The sequence below is a fragment of the Vanellus vanellus genome (assembly GCF_965231255.1).
Source record: "Vanellus vanellus genome assembly, chromosome: 21".
NCBI classification, from domain to species: domain Eukaryota; kingdom Metazoa; phylum Chordata; class Aves; order Charadriiformes; family Charadriidae; genus Vanellus; species Vanellus vanellus.
Genome location: NC_138926.1, coordinates 1,213,613 through 1,234,903, shown reverse-complemented (window position 1 = coordinate 1,234,903; position 21,291 = coordinate 1,213,613). Strand labels below are relative to the sequence as shown.

The following is a 21,291-nucleotide window of genomic DNA, read 5'->3' as shown; positions in this document are numbered from 1 at the left end:
TCCACCTGCATCCTTCATCCTCCATCCTCCCCTTCATCCTCCACCTGCATCCTTCATCCTCCACCTGCATCCTTCATCCTCCACCTGCAACCTTCATCCTCCCCTTCATCCTCCACCTGCATCCTTCATCCTCCATCCTCCCCTTCATCCTCCACCTGCATCCTCCATCCTCCCCTTCATCCTCCACCTGCATCCTTCATCCTCCACCTGCATCCTTCATCCTCCACCTGCAACCTTCATCCTCCCCTTCATCCTCCACCTGCATCCTTCATCCTCCATCCTCCCCTTCATCCTCCACCTGCATCCTTCATCCTCCATCCTCCCCTTCATCCTCCACCTGCATCCTTCATCCTCCCCTTCATCCTCCACCTGCATCCTTCATCCTCCATCCTCCCCTTCATCCTCCACCTGCATCCTTCATCCTCCACCTGCATCCTTCATCCTCCACCTGCAACCTTCATCCTCCCCTTCATCCTCCACCTGCATCCTTCATCCTCCATCCTCCCCTTCATCCTCCACCTGCATCCTCCATCCTCCCCTTCATCCTCCACCTGCATCCTTCATCCTCCACCTGCATCCTTCATCCTCCACCTGCAACCTTCATCCTCCCCTTCATCCTCCACCTGCATCCTTCATCCTCCATCCTCCCCTTCATCCTCCACCTGCATCCTTCATCCTCCATCCTCCCCTTCATCCTCCACCTGCATCCTTCATCCTCCATCCTCCCCTTCATCCTCCACCTGCATCCTTCATCCTCCATCCTCCCCTTCATCCTCCACCTGCATCCTTCATCCTCCATCCTCCCCTTCATCCTCCATCCTCCCCTTCATCCTCCATCTGCATCCAGCTCCCTTCATCCTGCATCTCCACCTGCATTTGCATCCATCGGTACTCTGCACCCTGCATCTGCGTCCCATGTTCCCATCTGCATCCAAATCCCACACTGCCGTGGGCAGTCACACCCTGGACCTGCATCTACATCCACATCTGCATCCCGCATCTAAGGCTGCATCCTGCTCCCTTCGTGCCGCATCATCCATCTGGATTCCGTACTGGCACCTGCACCCTCACCCACACCCCACATCTGCATCCACATCCCCTTCCCCACACCATCTGCATCCCGCACCCCACATCTGCATCCCGCACCCCACATCTGCATCCCGCACCCCACATCTGCATCCCGCCTCCGCCCCGCCACCGTGGGGGCTCTTCAGCCCACTCTGCACCCAGCACCCGCATCCCACGTCTCCATCTGCACCCAAACCCCACACTGGCACCCACCACCCGCACCTCTGTCTATGTCCAAATCTGCATCCCGTGCCCGGCAGCCCGCATCCCAAGATTGTGGGATTTAGCCTTTTTTTGTGCTTTCAGCCCCCCCCACGACTGTGGGGCTGGGATGGGCTGAGGCCACGCTGGGGGGCTAAATCCTGGCTTTTTGGGGACACACAGGCGCTCAGGTGCCCACGGGGTCAGGGGTACCTGCTCAGCTGTCAACAGCGGTTCCTCGTTGATGCCCGAGTCTTGCTCACTCCTCTCGGTGAGCTCCTCCTCCTCCTTCTCGCAGAGCTGCAGGAGACACAGGCTGGGCGGCCTTGGTGGCACCGCCGGCACGGCCTGGCACAGGCATGGTCCCGGCATGGACACAGGCATGGCCCTGGCACAGGGAGAGCCACCAGGGAACCACAGCTCGGGGGGGACACACCGTATGGGGGGGTTTGCATGGGGAGACATCGGATGGAGACATCGGGTGGGGACGTTGGACAGGGAGACGTTGGATGGGGAGACGTTGGATGAGGGCATTGGGTGGAGATGTTGGATGGAGACACTGGTGGGGAACGTTGGATGGGATGTTGGATAGGGACACTGGATAGAGATGGATGGAGATGTTGGATGGGGATGCTGGAAGGGGAAATGTTGGGCAGGGACGTTGGATGGGACTTTGGATAGGGATGCCGGATGGCGACATTGGAGAGGGAGACGATCAACAGGCAAGCATTGGATAGGGAGGTGTTGCAAGGAGACAGAGATGCTGGATGTGAGACACTGGATGGAGAGTTGATGGATGGAGACATTGGACTGGGAAATTGGACCGGGAGAAGCACAGGTACATAGGATGGAGATGTTGGATGGAGATGCTGGACAGAGAGATGTTTGAATTACTGGATGGTGACACTGGATGGGGATGCGTTGGAGATGCTGGATGGAGATGAAGGGGATGTTGGCTGGGGATGGTGAAGCTGAATGGGGATGAGGTCAGGTGGAGACATTGGATGGGGACATTAGATGGGGAGACTTCAGAGGGAAACGCTGGATGGGGAGGTGACGGATGGAGATGGATGGGGGGGCATCTTCTTTTTTACCACCTTTCACAAGGTAGTAAAATTCCACCCAAGAAATTTTCCTTCTCTTCCCCCTCTAGCAACAGGTTGTGTAACATCCAAATGGGTTAAATTCAGTGGATTTGAGGCCATCTTTGCAGCCCTCCCACAACCCCAAACACAGCTATTCACATATTCAACTCACTTCAACGAAGTAAACACTATTTTCTACCCCCAAAAATACACCACCTTACCCGTGGCTTGGGGGCAAACTGGCAAAGACCAGGTTGCCAAGCCAAACCCTTCATCTTGCCTGTTTCCATGCAATTTCACCCTAAAAGGTGGACACCCACTGTGGTGGTGCCGCGACACCCCAAAAATACCATTTTTTTGGGTAGTCTGCAGTGCCCTGATGGTCGCTGAGCCTTGGGGCTGATGGAGAGCTGTCAAGCGTTGCCAGGGGGTCATGCGGGGACAGGGGGAGGGTTTGGGGAGCCAAGGAGGGGCCACAGCCGTACCTGGGGGTCGGTGCCGTCGGGGGCCTCAGCCCCGGGGAGCAGCCAGGGGCGGGGGGAGCCCCGGGGGGCGAAGCCATCGGTGAGAGCATCCCAGACCCTGCAGGGAGGGGGGTGGTGAGCAGCGATCCCAAAAGGTTGCCTCCCAGAAAGCCGTCCCAAAACGGCATGCCGAAATGCCTCAAAGCGCCCCAAAAGGCAGCCCTAGAAACACCCTGAAGTGTTCCCAAATGCCGCCTGGGAAAATCCCAAAACACCACTGAGATGCCTGAAATATCCCAAAGCACCCCAAACGCTGCCCTAGAAGACCCCAAATGCTGCTCTAGAAGACCCCAAAGCTTCTCAAAATATCATCGTGAAATACTGCCCTGAAATACCCCGATGTACCCCAAAATGCTGCCCCAGCAGTTGAGATGGCCCCAAACGTCATTTTGAACAGTTGCCATCAAAATACCCCCAAAAAGGCCACTGTCACGTCCCAAAATGTCCCCAGATGCCCCAAAAGACCACCCTGAAATTCTTCAAAATACCACCCCAAAACATCCCCATGATGCCCTGAAAGGCCCCAAAAAATCCCAAAATGCTGTCCAAGCCCCAGAAACACCCCAAAATGTCATCCTAAAACATTGCCCCAAAGTCCCAAGACCTTCTGAAAGGCCTCAAAACACCTCAAAATGCTGCTCTGGAACACCCTAAAATGCCCCCAAAAGGCCCCAAAGCTCCAAAATGCCTTGAAATGCCCCAAAATGCCACCCTGAAACACCCCAAAAATGTCCCCAAAAGTCACAATGCTCCAAAATGCCACGCTGAAATGCTCTAAACCACCACCCCCAAAAAAAACCCTGAAACGCCCCAAACCATCCCAAAATGGCAACTTGGAACACCCAGAAATACCCCAAAATGACATCCTGAAACACTGCCCAAAATGCTCCAAAGTGCATAAAACACTGACCGAAACATCTCAAAATGCTGTCCCAAAAACACCACCCCAAAAAGCTCCAAAATACTGCCCTGACACCCCAAAATACCCCAAAATGCCGTTGGGAAAGACTCCAAAATGCTGTCCTCAAACATTGCCCAGAAACACCTTAAAACTCCTCAAAAAAACTGCCCTCATACCCCAAAGAAACATCCCAAAATGCCGCTTCGATGCTCCAAAACATCCCTCAATTGCCTGACACCCCAAAATGCTTCTGCAACACCCAAAAAAGCCTCAAAACTCCCCCAAATGCTGCCCTGGAACGTGCTGAAATATCCCAAAATGCAGTCACCGCACCTCAAAAATCCACCCAGAAACGCCCCGAATTGTCACCTTGAAACAGCCCCGAAACACCCCAAAACTGCCCTGAAACACCCCAAAATATGGCCCTGGAACATCCCCAAATGAAATATCGCCCAAACCACCCAGAAACACCCCCAAAACCAGCTGTGATTCCCTGAACCCCCCAAAACTCCCCCAAACCTCCCAAAATACCCTGAAATGCTGCCCCAAACCACAGCCCTGAAACATCTGGAAACAACCCCCCAAATTGCCCCCAAACACCCCAAAACTGCCTGAAACCACACCAAACCATGGCCCCGATATCCTAAAAGGCACCAAAACACCCCAAAATGGCCCTAATCCCCCCTAAACCCCCCTCCTCTGCGCCACTATTAGGGGTGGCTGAGTTTCACCTGCAGGGCTGGATCAATTTTGCCCTATTTTACCCCAAAAAAGGTGTATAGGGGAGAGGAGAGGGAATAGGGAGAAAAAGAGGGGCAAAAGGTGGTAAAACAGGGGGAAAAGGGGGGGGGGGAAGGGAAAAAATGTGAAAAAATGTGAAAAATGTGAAAAAGTATGAAAAAAGTGAGAAAAGGGGGGAAAAGGGGAAAAAAAGCAGGGAAAAGGGGGAAAGGGGGAGCAGGGTAAAAAGGAGGAAAACAGGAAAAAAGAGGAGAAGAAGGGGGTAAAGAAAGAGAAGATGGGAAAAAAGGGCAAAAAGGGGGAAAACGGAAAAGTGAGGGAAGGGAAAATGGGGGTAGAAGAGGGGAAATGTAAGAAAAAACAAGAAAGTGGGAAAAGAAGGAAAAAGGGGGAAAAGGGGAAAACGAGAAAAAGGGGGAGAAAGGAAAGATGGGAAAATTGGGAATAGGGCAAGGAGGAAAAGGGGTAAAAGAGGGAAAAAGGAAAAAACGGGGGAAAAGGGGAAATGGGGGAAAATAGAAAATGTAAGAAAAAAGGGGGAATGAGGGGAAAAAGGTAGAAAAGTGGAGAAAAGGGGAAGAAAGAAGAAAAAAAATGAGGAAAATGGGAGAAAAGAGCTGAAAAGTGGCGACCTTGGGAAAAGGGATAAAAAAATAGGGAAAAAAAGCCAAAAATGGAGGAAAAAGCCAAAAATGGGGAAAAAGGTCAAAACCTGGGAAAAAGGCACAAAAAGAGATTAGAAAAATTCTCCCCAATTAAGGCAAACCCACTCATTTTCCCACCAGAAATGGCGTTTTTAGTCCGACGTGGTCCATACACATCCCAATTACCCCTAAATCACCCCAAAACTGCTGATTTTTGAGTATTTATCTCATCTCCCTCCTCACCTGATCTTAATTCCTCCCTCAATCACATATTTCACAAATTAACGCACAAAAATACGTATGTCAAAAAAACCCAACCCTATATTCCTATTTTTGACAAAAACGCTGCAAATAAGGAAAAAATTATTATCCCCCCCCCCAAATTTGCGCTTTTTTTCCGCTCTTAAAGGGCCAGCACCCTGCAGGGTCAGGCAAGCAGCAGCAGCAGATTTCTGGGTTAATTATGGCAAGAATTGGTTAATAATTAGGGAAATACAGCGCCTTTAAGGCCCCAGCCCATCCCCCGCCTGTGCACACAGGGCTCATTCAAGAAGGAGAAAAAAAAAAAGCCCTGTTTTGCCCAAAGTGACCCCAAAAGACACAATAAGCAGCACAAAGCGGCGCCGGGAGCCGGCTGCCGGCGACAGCGCGGCGCTCCCGGCGCCAGGCCAAAAATGCATTTTTTTCTGAAAAACCGTCAGTTTGGCCAATTACGAAAAGCAATTCGGCCTCGGTGAAAAAAAAAAAAAAAAACAAAAAAAAAAAAACCAAAAAAAACCCACCAAAAAAACACCAAACCAAAAATAAAGAGATTTGGGGGCTTTTGGGTTGAAAACAACCACTTTGCGTGGTGAAAAAGGAGTATTAGGAATTGCAGCTGGGGGATAATCCCAATTAAACAAACAAACAAAAAAATCCATTAGGTAGGTGTTAATGTATAAACACCCCGGGAAAAAAATACACTATTTTGGCCAAAAAAAAAAAAGGCATTTTGCGACGCAAAAAAAAAAAAAAAAAAGTTTTTTGATGAAAATATGGATTTTAATGCAAATGCCACTATGCTGTGGCAGGGCTGGGGGGATTTTGCCCCAAATTGGCTGCCCCCCGGCTCGGCGCAGCGCTTGCACGTTGCAAGCAGGAGGCTGAGCTCTACTCACACCTTACTCAAGGTTTACGCTCACCCCCCGCCCCGGGGGCTCTCCTCGCACAGAGTGCGCCTGACGTGACCCCTCCGCAACGTGACACGGGGCGCCCGCTCCGCCTCCTCATAGGATCCCACTCAGCTACTCCAAGGATGCTACACAGCTACTCCAAGGAACCTTCACAGCTACTCCAAGGAACCTTCACTGCTACTCCAAGGAACCTTCACTGTTACTCCAAGGAACCTACATAGCTACTCTGACAATCCCACACAGCTACTCCAAGGTTCCCACACAGCTACTCCAAGGAACCTTCCATGCTACTCCAAGGAACCTTCCATGCTACTCCAAGGAAACTACATAACTGCTCCGATGATCCCACACAGCTACTCCAAGGTTCCCACACAGCTACTACAAGGAACCTTCACAGCTACTCCAAGGATGCTACACAGCTACTCCAAGGAACCTACACTGCCACTCTGACGATCCCACACAGCTACTCCAAGGTTCCCACAAAGCTACTCCAAGGATCCCACACAGCTACTCCAAGGAACCTACATAGCTACTCTGATGATCCCACACAGCTACCCCAGGGTTCCCACACAGCTACTCCCAAGGAACCTACACAGCTACTCCAAGGATCCCACAAAGCTACTCCAAGGATCTAACAAAGCTACTCCAAGGAACCTACACTGTTACTCCAAGGAACCTACACAGCTACTCCAAGGATCCCACTCAGCTACTACAAGGATGCTATAAAAGGAACCTACACAGCTACTTCAAGGATCCTACACAGCTATTCCAGGGAACCCACACAGCTACTCCAGGGAACCCACACAGCTACTCCAAGGAACCTACATCGCTACTCTGATGATCCCACACAGCTGCTCCAAGGAACCTTCCATGCTACTCCCAAGGATCTCACACAGCTACTCCAAGGTTCCCACAAAGCTACTCCAAGGTTCCCACACAGCTCCTCCAAGGATCCCACTCAGCTACTACAAGGATGCTATAAAGCTACTCCAAGGAACCTACACAGCTACTTCAAGGATCCTACAAAGCTACTCCAAGGATCCCACACAGCTACTCCGGGGAACCCACACAGCTACTCCAAGGAACCCACACAGCTACTCCAAAGAACCTACAAAGCTACTCCAAGGAACCTACACAGCTACTCCAAGGAACCTACACAGCTACTCCAAAGAACCTACAAAGCTACTCCAAGGATCCCACACAGCTACTCCAAGGATCCCACACAGCTACTCCAAGGATCCCACACAGCTACTCCAAGGAACCTACACAGCTACTCCAAGGAACCTACACAGCTACTCCAAGGTCTTGCGTGATCACGCCAGAGCGCAAGGGGCTGATTTGCACGTGGTGTAGATCTTGCAAGCATGCAAAGAGGTCCGATTGGCCCCAGAGGGACGTTACACGTAGGATACTACACCGCTACTCTGATGTGCTTCCCAACCAGGCTGCAATGGGGTAGGGCCGGTCTGCATGCCATGGGACGGGGTGTATGTCATGACCATGCAAGCAGCCACGTGGGCCCAAGGGTGGCCTACTCATAGGATCCTATATGGCTACTCACAGGATCCTACACAGCTACTCCGCACCGCTGCACGACTACGCCGCGACACAGGGGGCCGAGTTGCACGCGGGGTGGACCTTGCTAGCGGGCCACATGCAGACCCCGAGGGAGTCCATCCTCATGGGATACTACAGCGCGATTCCTGACGTGGTGCATGACCGTGCCGCCATGCAGGGAGCTGGTTTGCGTTGAGGGGGGTGTGCGAGGAGGCACCAGGGGGGGGACCTTACTCACTCCTCATCCTGGAGGCGCTCCTCCTCCTCCTGCGCCTGGAGACGGCCCCGCACGGGGGCCAGGCCCTCGGTGGCAGCGTCGTAGTTGCGGAAGCAGACGGTGAGCTTCTCGTCGAACTCCTGCACCAGGTCCTCCATCGACTTGAAGCTCATCATCTCGGCCGAGAAGCTCTCCAGCTCAGCCAGCGCCGGGTCTGCAGTACGTAAGGGGGTCCCCCCATCGTCCCCAGGCCCCTCCTCGAACTCCTCCTCCAGGCTTACCAGGGGCGCCTCCATCCTCCTCAACGCCGATGTGCCACCTTAGCTGCGGGGAGAGGGTGTCCGTGAGGCACCGGGCTACTCACAGGTTACACCACCAGGGCTCCCCGCTCCCTTTGCCGCCGCCGTGCCGGCTGCAACCCTACTGCCACGGCTATTACACCACCAGCAGTGGCTCTGCAGTACCCTAGCAGTATCCCAACAGCATCTTAGAACTGTCTTCATAAAAATATGCTGATATAGAATCATAGAATCATAGAACGGTTTAGGTCGGAAGGGACCTTGAAGATCATCGAGTTCCACCCCCCCTGCCATGGGCAGGGACACCTCCCACCAGACCAGGTTGCCCAAGGCCACGTCCAGCCTGGCCTTGAACACCTCCAGGGATGGGGCCTCAACAACCTCTCTGGGCAACCTCTTCCAGTGCCTCACCACCCTCAGAGGGAAAAACTTCTTCCTAATGTTTAATCTGAACCTGCCCTCTTCCAGTTTAAAGCCATTCCCCCTCGTCCTATCACTCCATGCCCGAGTAAAAAGTCCTTCCCCAGCTCTCCTGTAGGCCCCTTTAGGGACTGGAAGGCCGCAATAAGCTCTCCCCGGAGCCTTCTCTTCTCCAGGCTGAACAGCCTCAACTCTCTCAGCCTCTCCTCATAGGAGAGGTGCTCCAGCCCTCGGATCATCCTTGTGGCTCTCCTCTGGACTTGCTCCAGCAGGTCCATGTCCTTCTTCTGTTGGGGGCTCCAGAGCTGGATGCAGTACTCCAGGTGGGGTCTCACCAGAGTGGAGCAGAGGGGCAGAATCACCTCCCTTGACCTATTGGCCACACTTCTTCTGATGCAGCCCAATATCCTGACACTATACTGGTAGGACTTCACTGGTAGCAAGGAAGTGTTGATAGTGGCCCAAAAGTATCTTAGTATATAAAAAGTATCATAACGCTACCTTTTTTACTGAACCTGTAGTATCTTAGTAGTATCCTTATACTATATCTTAGTTGTGGTCTGAAAATATCATACTGGTAACGTGCTGACAGTATCCCAAAAGTCTGAGTGTTGCCCTGATAGCAGCCCAGAAGTGTGTCACCACTATCTTTCCTAGTTCCCTTGTAGCATCTCAGGAGAATCCTACAGGTATCCTACGAGCACCCCGACAGCGTCCTACTGAGAAACGAGTACTGTCCTGACAGCACCTGAGCAGCGTTGTGATAATATCCTGATATTATCACGCTATTACCCTGATACTATCTTAGTAGTTTCCCAGTAATGGCCATCTTAGTAGTGCCTCGATGGTACTGTGAAAGTATCTCAGCGGTATCTTTGGAGTAATCCAGGCAGCATCCTGGTAACATCTCAGCGGTGTCCTGGTAGTCCCTTTGTGCTACACCGAGAGTATTCTGGTAGCAGCTACCGAAGAGCTCAGCACTGCCCTGGCGGTGGACTGGCCCCGGTAGTCGTAGCCTCATACTACACCAGGAGCATCCCAGTAGCATCCTAGTTGTATCCTAACAGCGCCCTGACTACGTCACAGTAGTGTCCTGAAAGGATGCTAACAGCGTTGGACACAGCTACTGTCGTGGTAGTGCCCTGATAGGACCTTGGTAGTGCGATGCAATATCCAGGTGTTACGTTAGTGCCATGTTCCCATCCCAAAAGCATCTGAACCGTATCTGCTGTAGTAACCCGAGAGTACCCCGATGGTGTGTTAGCACTGCCCCGGTGGTACCTTCATAACAGCATCTCCGTACCAGCCCTGGAACAATGCTGGAAGTATCTCAGTAGAGTCCTGACAGCATCCGGGTAGTGCCCTGATGGTACCTCAGTAGCGTTCTCGCAGTATCCCAGTAGCATCCAGATACTATCCTGACAGCATCCGAGTGCCACTCTGAGAGGACTTTGGTGAAGCCTTTTGGTAAACCCCTGATAGCATCTTAGCAACATCCCAGGAGGACCCTGAGAGTATCTCAGCTGCGTCTTGATCATACTTCACTACTCCCTCACAAGGTTACTGAGAGTCTCCCAGTTGTATCTCACCAGCAGCCTCATAGGAGGCAAACAGTGACCCAGTAGTTAGCCAGCAATAACCCAGTAAAGGCGCCACGATGTCCAAGCGGTGACCAGTGAGGAGTGGTGTTCCTCAGGGGTCAGTACTGGGACTGGTACTATTTAACATCTTTGTGGGCGACATGGATGGTGGGACTGGGTGCACCCTCAGCAAGTTTGCCGATGACACCCAGCTGTGAGGTGCAGCCAACATGCTGGAGGGGAGGGATTCCATCCAGAGGGACCTGGACAGGCTTCAGAGGTGGGCTGGTGTGAACCTCATGAAGTTCAACCAGGCCAAGTGCACGGTCTTGCATGTGGGTGGGGGCAATCCCATGCACGTATCCAGGCTGGGCAGAGATTGATGGATGGAGACCGGCCCTGAGGAGGACTTGAGGCTGTTGGTGGAGGCGGCAATGTGCGCTCACAGCCCAGAAAGCCACCAGCAACCTGGGCTGCATCCCCCGCAGTGTGGCCAGCAGGGTGAGGGGGGGAATTCTGCCCCTCTGCTGCGCTCTGGGGAGACCCCCCCGCAGTGCTGCCTCCAGCTCGGGGGGTCCCCACAGCAGAAGGACACGGAGCTGTTGGAGCGGGGCCAGAGGAGGCCCCGGAGATGCCGGGAGGGCTGGAGCCCCTCTGCTGGGAGGACAGGCTGGGAGAGGTGGGGGGGTTCAGCCTGGAGAAGAGAAGGCTCCGGGGAGACATCAGAGCCCCTTCCAGTGCCTAAAGGGGCTCCAGGAGAGCTGGGGAGGGACTCTGGATCAGGGAGGGGAGCCGTGGGACGAGGGGGAACGGTTTTACGCTGAAAAAGAGGATGTTTAGATGAGATATTGGGAGGAAATTGTTGGCTGTGCGGGCGGTGAGACATTGGAAGAGGTTGCCCCGAGAAGCTGTGGCTGCCCCATCCCTGGAGGTGTTCAAGGCCAGGTTGGATGGGGCTTGGGGCAACCTGGGCTGGGGGGAGGTGTCCCTGCCCGGGGCAGGGGGGGTGGAACAAGATAGTCTTTACGGTCCCTTCTGACCCAAACGATTCCATGATTCCATGACTCTATGACCACCCCAACGCACTCACCCAGCCCTGGTCACACCTGGGGAGAGGGAGGAGAGCAAAAATGCGCCCCCCTCGCGCGTGTGCACCCGAGGGCGAACGTACGCGCGCTACAGGCAGGTGGGGACGCGTGCGGGCAAGGGGCGCGCGGCCGCACAGCATCGTGCCTGTACACGCACCGTGCACGATGCGCCTGCCGCATCCCCGCTCCGCAGGTATGCGCCTCCGCGGACGCATGCACCGCAGGCGCCCCTGCGGATGCGTGCATCGCTCTGCATGCGTGCATCCCCATACATGCACCACCCCCCCCCACCCCCCAATCCAGGGGGCTGGGGGTGGGGGGTGGGGTGGGGGGTGTTGCATGCACATGCGCTGCGCCTGCTGCACCCCTTTCCCTGCATGCACCCCCATAGGCGCGCGCACCCATGCCCCCCCCTCCAAATATCCCAAAATGCCCCCAAATACTCCAAAATGACCCCAAACACCCCAAAATGCCCCAAAGCACCCCAAAATGCCCCAAAGCACCCGACTCTAACACCACCCCCACCACCCCCCCCCCGCGCCTGCGCATCCCACAATGCACCACCCCTGCACGGCTGCTGATGTGCAGCGCAGCACCCCCGGGGGGAGAGGGGGGCAGGCAGCCTCCCTTCCCCCTCCCCCTCCCCCCCCCCCCCAAAAGGGGCACCCCTCACAATGCACCGAGGCTCCCGCCCCCCAAAAATCCCCCCCCCCCCCCGCCCCCCCGGGGCAATACCCGATGCACCCCCCCGCGATGCACCGCTGCGGCTCTCCCCCCCCCGCCCCCCCCCGCCCCCCACGCGACACCTACCCCGCACCTCGCACCACGATGCAACACCCCCACCCCCCACCCCCCCAAAAAAAAAATCCCTCCCCCGCACCCCGCAATGCATGCGTTACCCACAATGCACCACGGCGATGCTACACTCCCCCCCCCGCCTGCATCCCAACATCCCCCCCCCCCCCCCGCCTGCACGCCCATGCATCCCCTCGTTGCATGCATTGCATGCATGCATGCGTGTGTCCTCCCCCCCTCCCCCCCCCCCCCGCAGCATCCCGCACCCACCTGCAGCCCCGCATCCTCCGCGCCGCGCCGGGGGTGGGGGGGGGGAAGGAGAACGGAATGGGGGGGGGGGGGGGGAGGGCGCCGCCCTGCGCACGCGCGGGGGGAGGGGGGTGACGTCACCGGGGAGGTGGGCAAGGCAGCCCTGACGTCATCCCCCTCCCTCCCCCCGGGGGTGGTCTCTCTCTCCCTAAAATTTTATTCCCCCCCCTCCCCTCCCCCCCACCGCCGCCCCCATCCCGCGGCGTGTATCTGTTTGTTGATGCACGCGCACATCTGGAGTAGAAAATTAAATGAGAAAATTAAATAGACGATGAAATAAGAAAATGAAATAGACAATGAAATAAGAAAATAAAATAGAAAATAAAATAGAAAATCAAAGAGAAAATTAAATGGAAAACCAAATAGAAAATTAAATGGAAAATCAAATAGAAAATCAAATAGAAAATCAAATGGAAAATCAAATAGAAAATTAAATGGAAAATCAAATAGAAAATTAAATAGAAAATTAAATAGAAAATCAAATAGAAAATTAAATAGAAAATCAAATAGAAAATTAAATAGAAATTATAAAAAAGGGGACAGAAGGATGAAAAGATGAAAGGTGAAAGATCTCGGGAAAAAGTTATTTTATTTATTAATGGTCAACAAAACCCTTTTTCCACTCTCTCTTTTTTAAAAATTTTTTTAAATAAACATGTTTTAGAGCAATGGGGTCACATATGTGGCTTTTTTTTTTTTTTTTATATATATATATCTCAACTTAACAGTTTGCCATGCAGCACTTCGAAAGGTCTGGGTTTAGGTTCAGTTTCCTCTGATCCGGAGTTTAGCGGCTGGCCTCATGTCTTAAGGCAGAGTATATCGTTCGGGCAACGGTGGTCTTTCGCGATAGTGGATGTAAATCCATATTTCCTACGGCCTTCTTGCCGGAGAGTGAACCAACAGACGGCGCCTGCCATAAAACCTGTGACAGAATTAATCAAACAATTAGAGTGATAATTCGGGTATTATAGGGGGAAATATAATCACATTCATAGAATGGTTTTGGTCAGAAGGGATCTTAAAGGCCATTTAGTCCCACCCCCCTGCCCCGGGCAGGGCCACCTCCCCCCAGCCCAGGTTGCCCCAAGCCCCGTCCAACCTGGCCTTGAACACCTCCAGGGATGGGGCAGCCGCAGCTTCTCGGGGCAACCTCTTCCAATGTCTCACCACCCCCACAGTCAACAATTTCCTCCTAATATCACATCTAAACGTCCCCTCTTTCGGCATAAGACCATTCCCCCTCGTCCCATGGCTCTCCTCCCTGATCCAGAGTCCCTCCCCAGCTCTCCTGGAGCCCCTTTAGGCACTGGAAGGGGCTCTGAGGTCTCCCCGGAGCCTTCTCTTCTCCAGGCTGAACCCCCCCACCTCTCCCAGCCTGTCCTCCCAGCAGAGGGGCTCCAGCCCTCCCGGCATCTCCGGGGCCTCCTCTGGCCCCGCTCCGACAGCTCCGTGTCCTTCTGCTGTGGGGACCCCCCGAGCTGGAGGCAGCACTGCGGGGGGGTCTCCCCAGAGTGCAGCAGAGGGGCAGAATCCACCCACCCTACACTGTGGGTCATCACCACCCTACGCTCTACGGGACCCATCCACCGTACATGCCCGTGCATGGTACACACAAGCGTAGGTGGTACGGGCTGTCAAAGGGGATGGCAGCAGGATGTGCGTGGTGGAAAGGATTCCCCTGTTACCTTTGGCCCCAAATCCTGGCAGGGCCTCCGGAGGAACTACGCTCCGTTTTAGAAAGCGCTACTTGCGGCACAGGAAGGGCTGCCAACCACCGAGCCATTGACTCCAGAAAAATAAATTATGTGTGCCTATTCCTGTTTTAAAACTGATTTTAACTAGCAAGCCGCTACCCCTCGGTGTAGCGCAAAAGACTACGGTACAGCGGCGGGTGCTGTCTATACACCACTGAGCGACAAGCAGTGGGACAAGTATGGAAACCAAGCTATGGGAGAGCGTAGAGTGAATTGGGATGCCCGTGGAGTACTCCCAGCCATCCTCCTCCCCGATATCTGGTAGACACCTCAGAAGCTTTCACAGAAGGAACGGATGGCAGAGCTCGGAGCAGTGGAGGTGGTGGCCCTGGAGCTAGGAGCCTCTTGTGTCTATAGATAGACTCATGTGCCGTATGAGCAGGTGCCCCCCAGTGGAAAACACTGGGTGAAAAACCAAGGAAAAACTGGATGAAAACCAACCGGTGAGTAAATGGTAGAGACACATGGGGGAAACCACTTTGGAAAAATATTTATGATATAGCTCAGTCCGAGAGCGTATCCATTTTTGTCAAACAGTGATGCGGTACGGGTGAAAAGGACAACAGTTTGCCAACCTCCAGGAAGGTAAATGACCTTGGGAAACTTGACAAGGAGATCCGATCGGTCCCTTAAAGCGAACACCGGGAAGGCAGGAAATACATCATCCCAGGAGTAGAAATAATTAGCGGTATAGGGAATGAACCCCTATCGAAGTCCTGGAGATGAGGTGGTGGTTAAACATCCAGCTCGGAGATTGATCTGGGTGACTCTGTTGTTTAATGAAGGAGAAGGAGCAGTGCATGCTCTAGGCACTAAGGGGAGTAAGTTAACCATAACTGAGGCTTGGATTATGCCCAAGACCTAAGTGTCTTCTCTTACGGGAAAATGTGGTGTTTCCTTATCACCGTGGGAGCACCGATAACTGGAACGTGCCCCAAACCTGCCTCTAACAAGTTCCTCCTTTTCTTGTTGCCCGTGGGACGACTCACATACTGAAGATCATAGAATCATAGAGTATCTCGAGTTGGAAGGGCCCCATAAGGATCATCGTGTCCAACACCCAAGATAAGTTGCAACCCATCTTTAGAACTACATTTAAGGGAGGAATACCATCTGTAATAGCACAAGGTCAAGGACTGACAGGAGGCAATAATGTTCCACTAGCCCTGAGTTCTAAAGTTAATCCAAATTGAACTCCTTGTAATAACACTCTACGAGAAGGTGCGCGTGGTTTTGACGATAGAGTGAAATGGGTACCTACAGTGGGAGGAGATCATTTGCATTGTCACAGTAATTGTGAAATCAGGAAATGTTGCACCTACCGGCTCTCAAGTCAAGGGCGGACCTGCCCTACCATGCCCAAACCTCCAGAATTATGCAGGATGAAACACTGCATCTGGCAACGTATGTATGGTAATGAGACGTGAGCATGTGACAACAGTTTTAGATGTGTGCACGTCCACCTTCACTACTATTCACTTGGTGATGTGGATGTAGACTTTGGACATTTGCCATTGTAATGTGACGTATGTTTTTGACCAAATCATCAAGCAGACGTGCCGGTTAACTTCTCCAACTGAACAAAAAATGTCTTCCCTCGCGCCATTTCAAACATCCGTAGCACGTGGCGTGACCTTGCGTCAACGAGACAACTTTCTCAAGCAAAACACTACTCAACATCTGCCTGAAACTGAAAAATACTTAGAAGAAAGCGAAGCAAAAATGATATATGAAAATATATAATAACTGATACATGATAATATATATTAACTGATTCGGTTAGCAAAAATGGAAACTAATCTTACTGTTGCAAAGTCGCTGACTTTATCTCAACACAAAGAAGGCCAGAAGATGGCCTTTGTTTTAGGTTGAGTGGATCAGCTGCTGGTGTAAACGTGTCTCCCTGAGTTAGCCGGAACAGCATGGGTGGAGTGAATATGTGGCTCAGCCCAACGTGGAGTATAAAAACTAAATAAAGAAAATTTCAGAGAGAGCAACGGGCTTGAGCTGGCTTCAGCCCACGTATTCCTTCCTGGCCACGGGGGATGCCCAGCGCCATGACAGTTGGCACGGCATGGAGGTCGGTCATGGGGATCCCGTTGGTATTGTGATTAAGCCGTGCGTTGCAATCGCTGTTTTGCTAAGTGCAACTTACAGCTGCATTGTGGTTTCAGTACATCACTCTGTTAAATCAGAAATCTCACGTAACAGCCACAATCTCCAAAAAAAAGAGGAAATTTGGTGTGAAACACTACACCCCTCCGTGCATGGAATATCTAAAAGAACCTTGTTAGAGAGTATTGGGCAAACACCCCGTCCAGCAGCTTCTTGATGTTGGGCTGCTCCCTTTCATCACCCCTCCTCTCCATTTTCCCTCGCTCTTCTCCAACTCAGCCAGATTCTTGAATTTGGCTTGAACAACTTGAACAACTGTCATGAACTTTGCACGCTCCCACAATTGCCTTCAAACACCCCAGAACAAATTCTGCATGGTCCCCCAAGCCCCCTCCCATATTCCACAAGGAACTTGCCTATCACAGGAGACCCAGGATCATTTTGTCTCCTTGTGCTCAGTTACAGAGCCCTGGTGGGCCCTCTCCAAGGTTTCACTAGGGATGTTCCTTCAGAGCCTGTCCATCAGTGACCCAAGAGCTCTGGAAGAGACCTGTGGGACACCTGATCCAGGGCACCACATCCCAGCCCTGCTGGGGGCTTGTGTGGAATTGTTTTAAAGCTTTCCTGCAGGGAAGAAGGGCTGGAGGGGGGAGCCTGATCCTCCAAAGGGGAAGGATCTAGGGAAGGGGTGGGTTTAGTCCTCATTTTAGCCCTCCGTATGTGGAATGTCCCACCTCACCATATCCATCTTTTTCACATTCCATTCAAAGTACATATTCTTAGCAGGGACTTTTCACTTTCATCCTCTTGCCACTCCATGAGCATGCTGAATCTTTAACTCTTCTAAAGATGTCCCTGGTGAGCCAGCAGTAAGCCCAAGTGATTATTTTTCCAGTGTCCCCCACCAAGCAGGAGTTCAGGGTGGAGGCCAGGGCTTTTCTGAGTCCTTTCCTCAGGGCCTCCCTGACCTCCCTGTTCCTCAGGCTGTAGATGAGGGGGTTGACCAGGGGCGTGAGGATGGTGTAGAAGAAGGAGAACACTTTGCTGAGGTGCTGCAGCCGGCCTGTTCTGGGCAGGACATAGACAACAAAGAGGGAGCCATAGAAAATGGCGACGATGGTGAGGTGAGAGGAGCAGGTGGAGAAGGACTTCTGCCTGCCCTTGATGGATGGGATCCTCAGGATGGCAGCTATGACACATACGTAGGAGGCCAGCGTGAACAGGAAGGGGAAGATCACATCCAAGAAGCCAAATAGGAAAGCAACAAGCGTGGCCATGCTGGTGTCACTGCAGGCAAGCTCCAGCAACGGGGTAAAATCACAGAAGAAGTGGTCGATCGTCCTGGGGCCACAGAACTGGAACTGGGGCAAGAGAGAAGTAAGTACCGTGGAGACCAGCAGTCCCAGTAGCCAAGACCCAGCCACCAGCTGTAGACAGACCTTCCAGGTCATGAGGCTTGTGTAGAGCAGGGGCTGGCATATGGCCAAGTACCGATCGTAGGACATGGCTGCCAGGAGGTAACACTCAGTCGTTGCAAAAGCGGCAAAGAAATAAAACTGAGCAACACAGCCGTCAGCAGAGATGGTCCTGTCCCATCTTTCTATGAGGACAGGCTGATGGAGTTGGAGTTGTTCAGCTTGGAGAAGAGAAGGCTCCGGAGAGACCTTATTGAGTACTTCCAGTACTTAAAGGGGTCTTATAAGAAAGACGGACAGACTTTTTAGCAAGGCCTGTTGTGATTTGACAAGGGGTAATGGTTTTAAACTAAAAAAATGGAGATTTGGACAAGACATAAGGAAGAAATTTTTTACAATAAGGGTGGTGAAACACTGGCCTGGGTTGACCAAAGAAGTGCAGATGCCCCATCCCTGGAAGTATTGCAAGTCAGGTTGGACGGAGGTCTGAGGAACCTGATCTAGTTGAAGATGTCCCTGCCCATGGCAGGGGAGGTTGGACTAGATGGCCTTTAAAGGTCCCTTCTAACCCAGACTAGTCTATGATTCTATGATCTGTAGACCTTGCTGGTCTTAGTCATTCCAGTTCCTTCTTACACCTAAACAAGATGACTGACCGTTCCAGGAAATGTTTTTTTCTAAACCAGGTTGCTCATAGATTCAGGGAGCAGCAAGTGTGGAGATGTTCCATAAGGGAGGATGAACCTGGAGCTGAGGGTGGCCACAACACAGGCTATGCCCTCCCCAGCCAGGACACAGCCCTGCGGTGTCTGAACACAGCAGGAAGAGCAGGGTGGTGGTAACAGTGTCCACCATAACAGGGTCTGTGGGAATATAACGGGAGTCTAGTGAGGAGGATTATAAACACACGCAAGTGACTTGCAGCTGGGGTGTTGAAAACCACGTATATTGTGCTAATTGTTGTTGGGCCTTGTGTGTTGGACAAGTAGAACCTCTGTGTTTAGATAATATAGGCCTGTGATGGACTTAGAGGCACCCTATGGAACATGCTTGAGATTCCTGCCCTGCTCTGGGAAAGATCAAGACACAGTGCTAAATTACGCCTGCATGAATCCCTGAAAAACAGGCGAGAACAGCAGGTTTGGTGATACTCTGGCATGGACCGAGCTCCACAGTGCCTGTGTGCCTCAGCCCGCATTTCGGGGATCCCTGGTTGGTGAGGTAACAAAAATAAATTTATTCTCCGCATTTCATCCATGGTTTTGTGGTTGTTCCTGCGTCTCTGCCTGTGCCGGCTCACACAGGGTCCATCAACAGCTCTGGACAAGGTGGGGGAAGGATTCGGGTCCAGAGTTCAACCAGGAGGAGACAGGGATGGGACAAAGACAAGATCATAGAATCATAGAATGGTTTAGGTTGGAAAGGACCTTGAAGATCATCGAGTTCCAAACCCCCTGCCATGGGCAGGGACACCTGCTACAAGCCCAGGTTGCCCAAGGCCATGTCCAGCCTGGCCTTGAACACCTCCAGGGATGGGGCCTCAACAACCTCTCCGGGCAACCTGTTCCAGTGCCTGACCACACTCAAAGTGAAAAACTTCTTCCCAACTTTTAATCTAAACCTGCCCTCTTCCAGTTTAAAGCCATTCCCCCTCATCCTGTCACTACATGCCCGAGTAAAAAGTCCTTCCCCAGCTCTCCTGTAGCCCCTTTAGGGACTGGAAGGCCACAATAAGCTCTCCCCGGAGCCTTCTCTTCTCCAGGCTGAACACCCCCAACTCTCTCAGCCTCTCCTCATAGGAGAGGTGCTCCAGCCCTCGGATCATCCTCGTGGCTCTCCTCTGGACACGCTCCAACAGGTCCATGTCCTTCTTCTGTTGGGGACTCCAAAGCTGGATGCAGTACTCCAGGTGGGGTCTCACCAGAGTGGAGTAGAGGGGCAGAATCACCTCCTTTGGCCTGCTGGCCACACTTCTGATGCAGCCCAGGATACGGTTGGCCTTCTGGGCTGCGATCGCACATTGCTGGCTCATAGCAACGGGTCAGAGATGAACATCACCAAGATAGGATCAGAGCTGGGAGCAATTGCAAGGTTGCTTACAGAAAGCTTGAACCTGCTCCTGGACTCATGGGCAAGGCCTGGGAGGAGGCCCCAGGTGAGGCTGGTCAGGGCCACCAAGGCCTCTGGGTACCCTCTGGGCTCTGATAGGTAGGATGAATCACTGCTCACAGGATCTGGTCTCTTTACAGTAACTGTGGAGCCAAGGTCTAATACCTCCTTTTTCAGTGCTTCAGGTCGTATGAGAGTTCTGCCCCACGTCTTTCCATGGGGATGGATCAGGGTCCTTCACAGACCCCACATGTTGCTGGGGTTGTCCACAAAGACAAATCCCTTATCTTGCTAGTGATGGGGAGAGATTGGCTGGGTGCATTGGAGGTGACACTGCCAATGTTTGTCTCCTGCCGCCTCCTGGCTCACACCACTCACTGTAGCATTCCACCAAGGCAAATCTCGGGGTGTTGAGATGGGAAAGGTGGATGCCACAGCTCCAACTCCATCTCTCATCCCTCCTCCACACAGAAGAGAGAGAAACTGAAACACAGGGCTTCTAAGACAGGAGGCTCTATTCTCCAAACAACTTTAGCCTGTAGGAGCCCGGGTGCAACCTGGACACCCAAGTTTCCAAAGCAGTGAGCTGTTGCAGCCCACTGAGGGCTTCATTGGAAACTGTATTAAGTAGGAAGGGTGGATCCGGCTGGAGGGTAAACACCATAAAAATGGCAGTCTATGCATAGAAAGGGGTTGGGGTAACCAGGAGATGGGTTCCTGGGGTGGTTTCTGATGCCTTTGGGTATCTGAGGCCTCTGCACAGAGAACAAGAGACACTACATGGGGTTTCAGGGTGACTCTCCCCCATTGGCACTGGCGGAAGGAGGTCAAGAAGACACAGCCTGCAACAGCTGAAATGTACTGTCTTATTCCATTTTGAAGCAAAGCATTGGCAGGACAAGGAGGGCTCGTGTCCAGCTTGGGTTGCGCCCTGGGCTTAGGGTGAGACTCCCAAGAAAAGCTGGGATTCAAATCTCTCATCCTGAGCAGCTATAGCAACAACATCTAGATCCAGTGGGCAACCCTCTCCTGCCTTTCCATCTGGGGCAGAGACAGAGGAGCTTCTTCTCCTAAGGTGCAAGTCAAAGCAGCCGAGAGGTGTTCCATGACAGGAGCAACCTCCTGTGGAGGACACAGGACTTCAAACTCAAAGTGCACGTCGAGTACGTATGAGCAAGCGAGCTCAGTTCAGCACATGAGGGCCCAGGCCCCGATTCCTCTGGCCATGAAAGTTGCCTTCCATGGTCATGTAAGCCAAGGGAAATCTTGCGGTCTGCGTGCAGGTGAGGTACAT

General features: G+C 52.7%; 2 protein-coding genes across 2 annotated transcripts in view; both read right to left on the bottom strand.

Moving 5' to 3' along the window:
* The window catches only part of FEZ1 (fasciculation and elongation protein zeta 1), a 20,385-nt gene extending 7,766 nt beyond the window's left edge, over positions 1 to 12,619 (bottom strand). Inside the window, exons 1-4 of the mRNA XM_082493778.1 lie at positions 12,563 to 12,619; positions 8,132 to 8,434; positions 2,840 to 2,936; positions 1,483 to 1,569 (exon numbers count right to left, since the gene is read on the bottom strand). Of these exons, the coding sequence (XP_082349904.1) occupies positions 1,483 to 1,569; positions 2,840 to 2,936; positions 8,132 to 8,406 (459 nt within the window). The 5' untranslated portion in view covers positions 8,407 to 8,434; positions 12,563 to 12,619. The remainder of the gene's footprint in view (positions 1 to 1,482; positions 1,570 to 2,839; positions 2,937 to 8,131; positions 8,435 to 12,562) is intronic.
* LOC309680328 (olfactory receptor 6N1-like) lies at positions 11,510 to 21,291 on the bottom strand (the record flags this gene model as incomplete). Its single annotated transcript, XM_082493892.1, has 3 exons — positions 11,510 to 11,515; positions 17,514 to 18,109; positions 21,234 to 21,291. The coding sequence occupies 3 exons, from the start codon at positions 21,289 to 21,291 to the stop codon at positions 11,510 to 11,512; spliced, it is 660 nt and encodes a 219-aa protein (XP_082350018.1).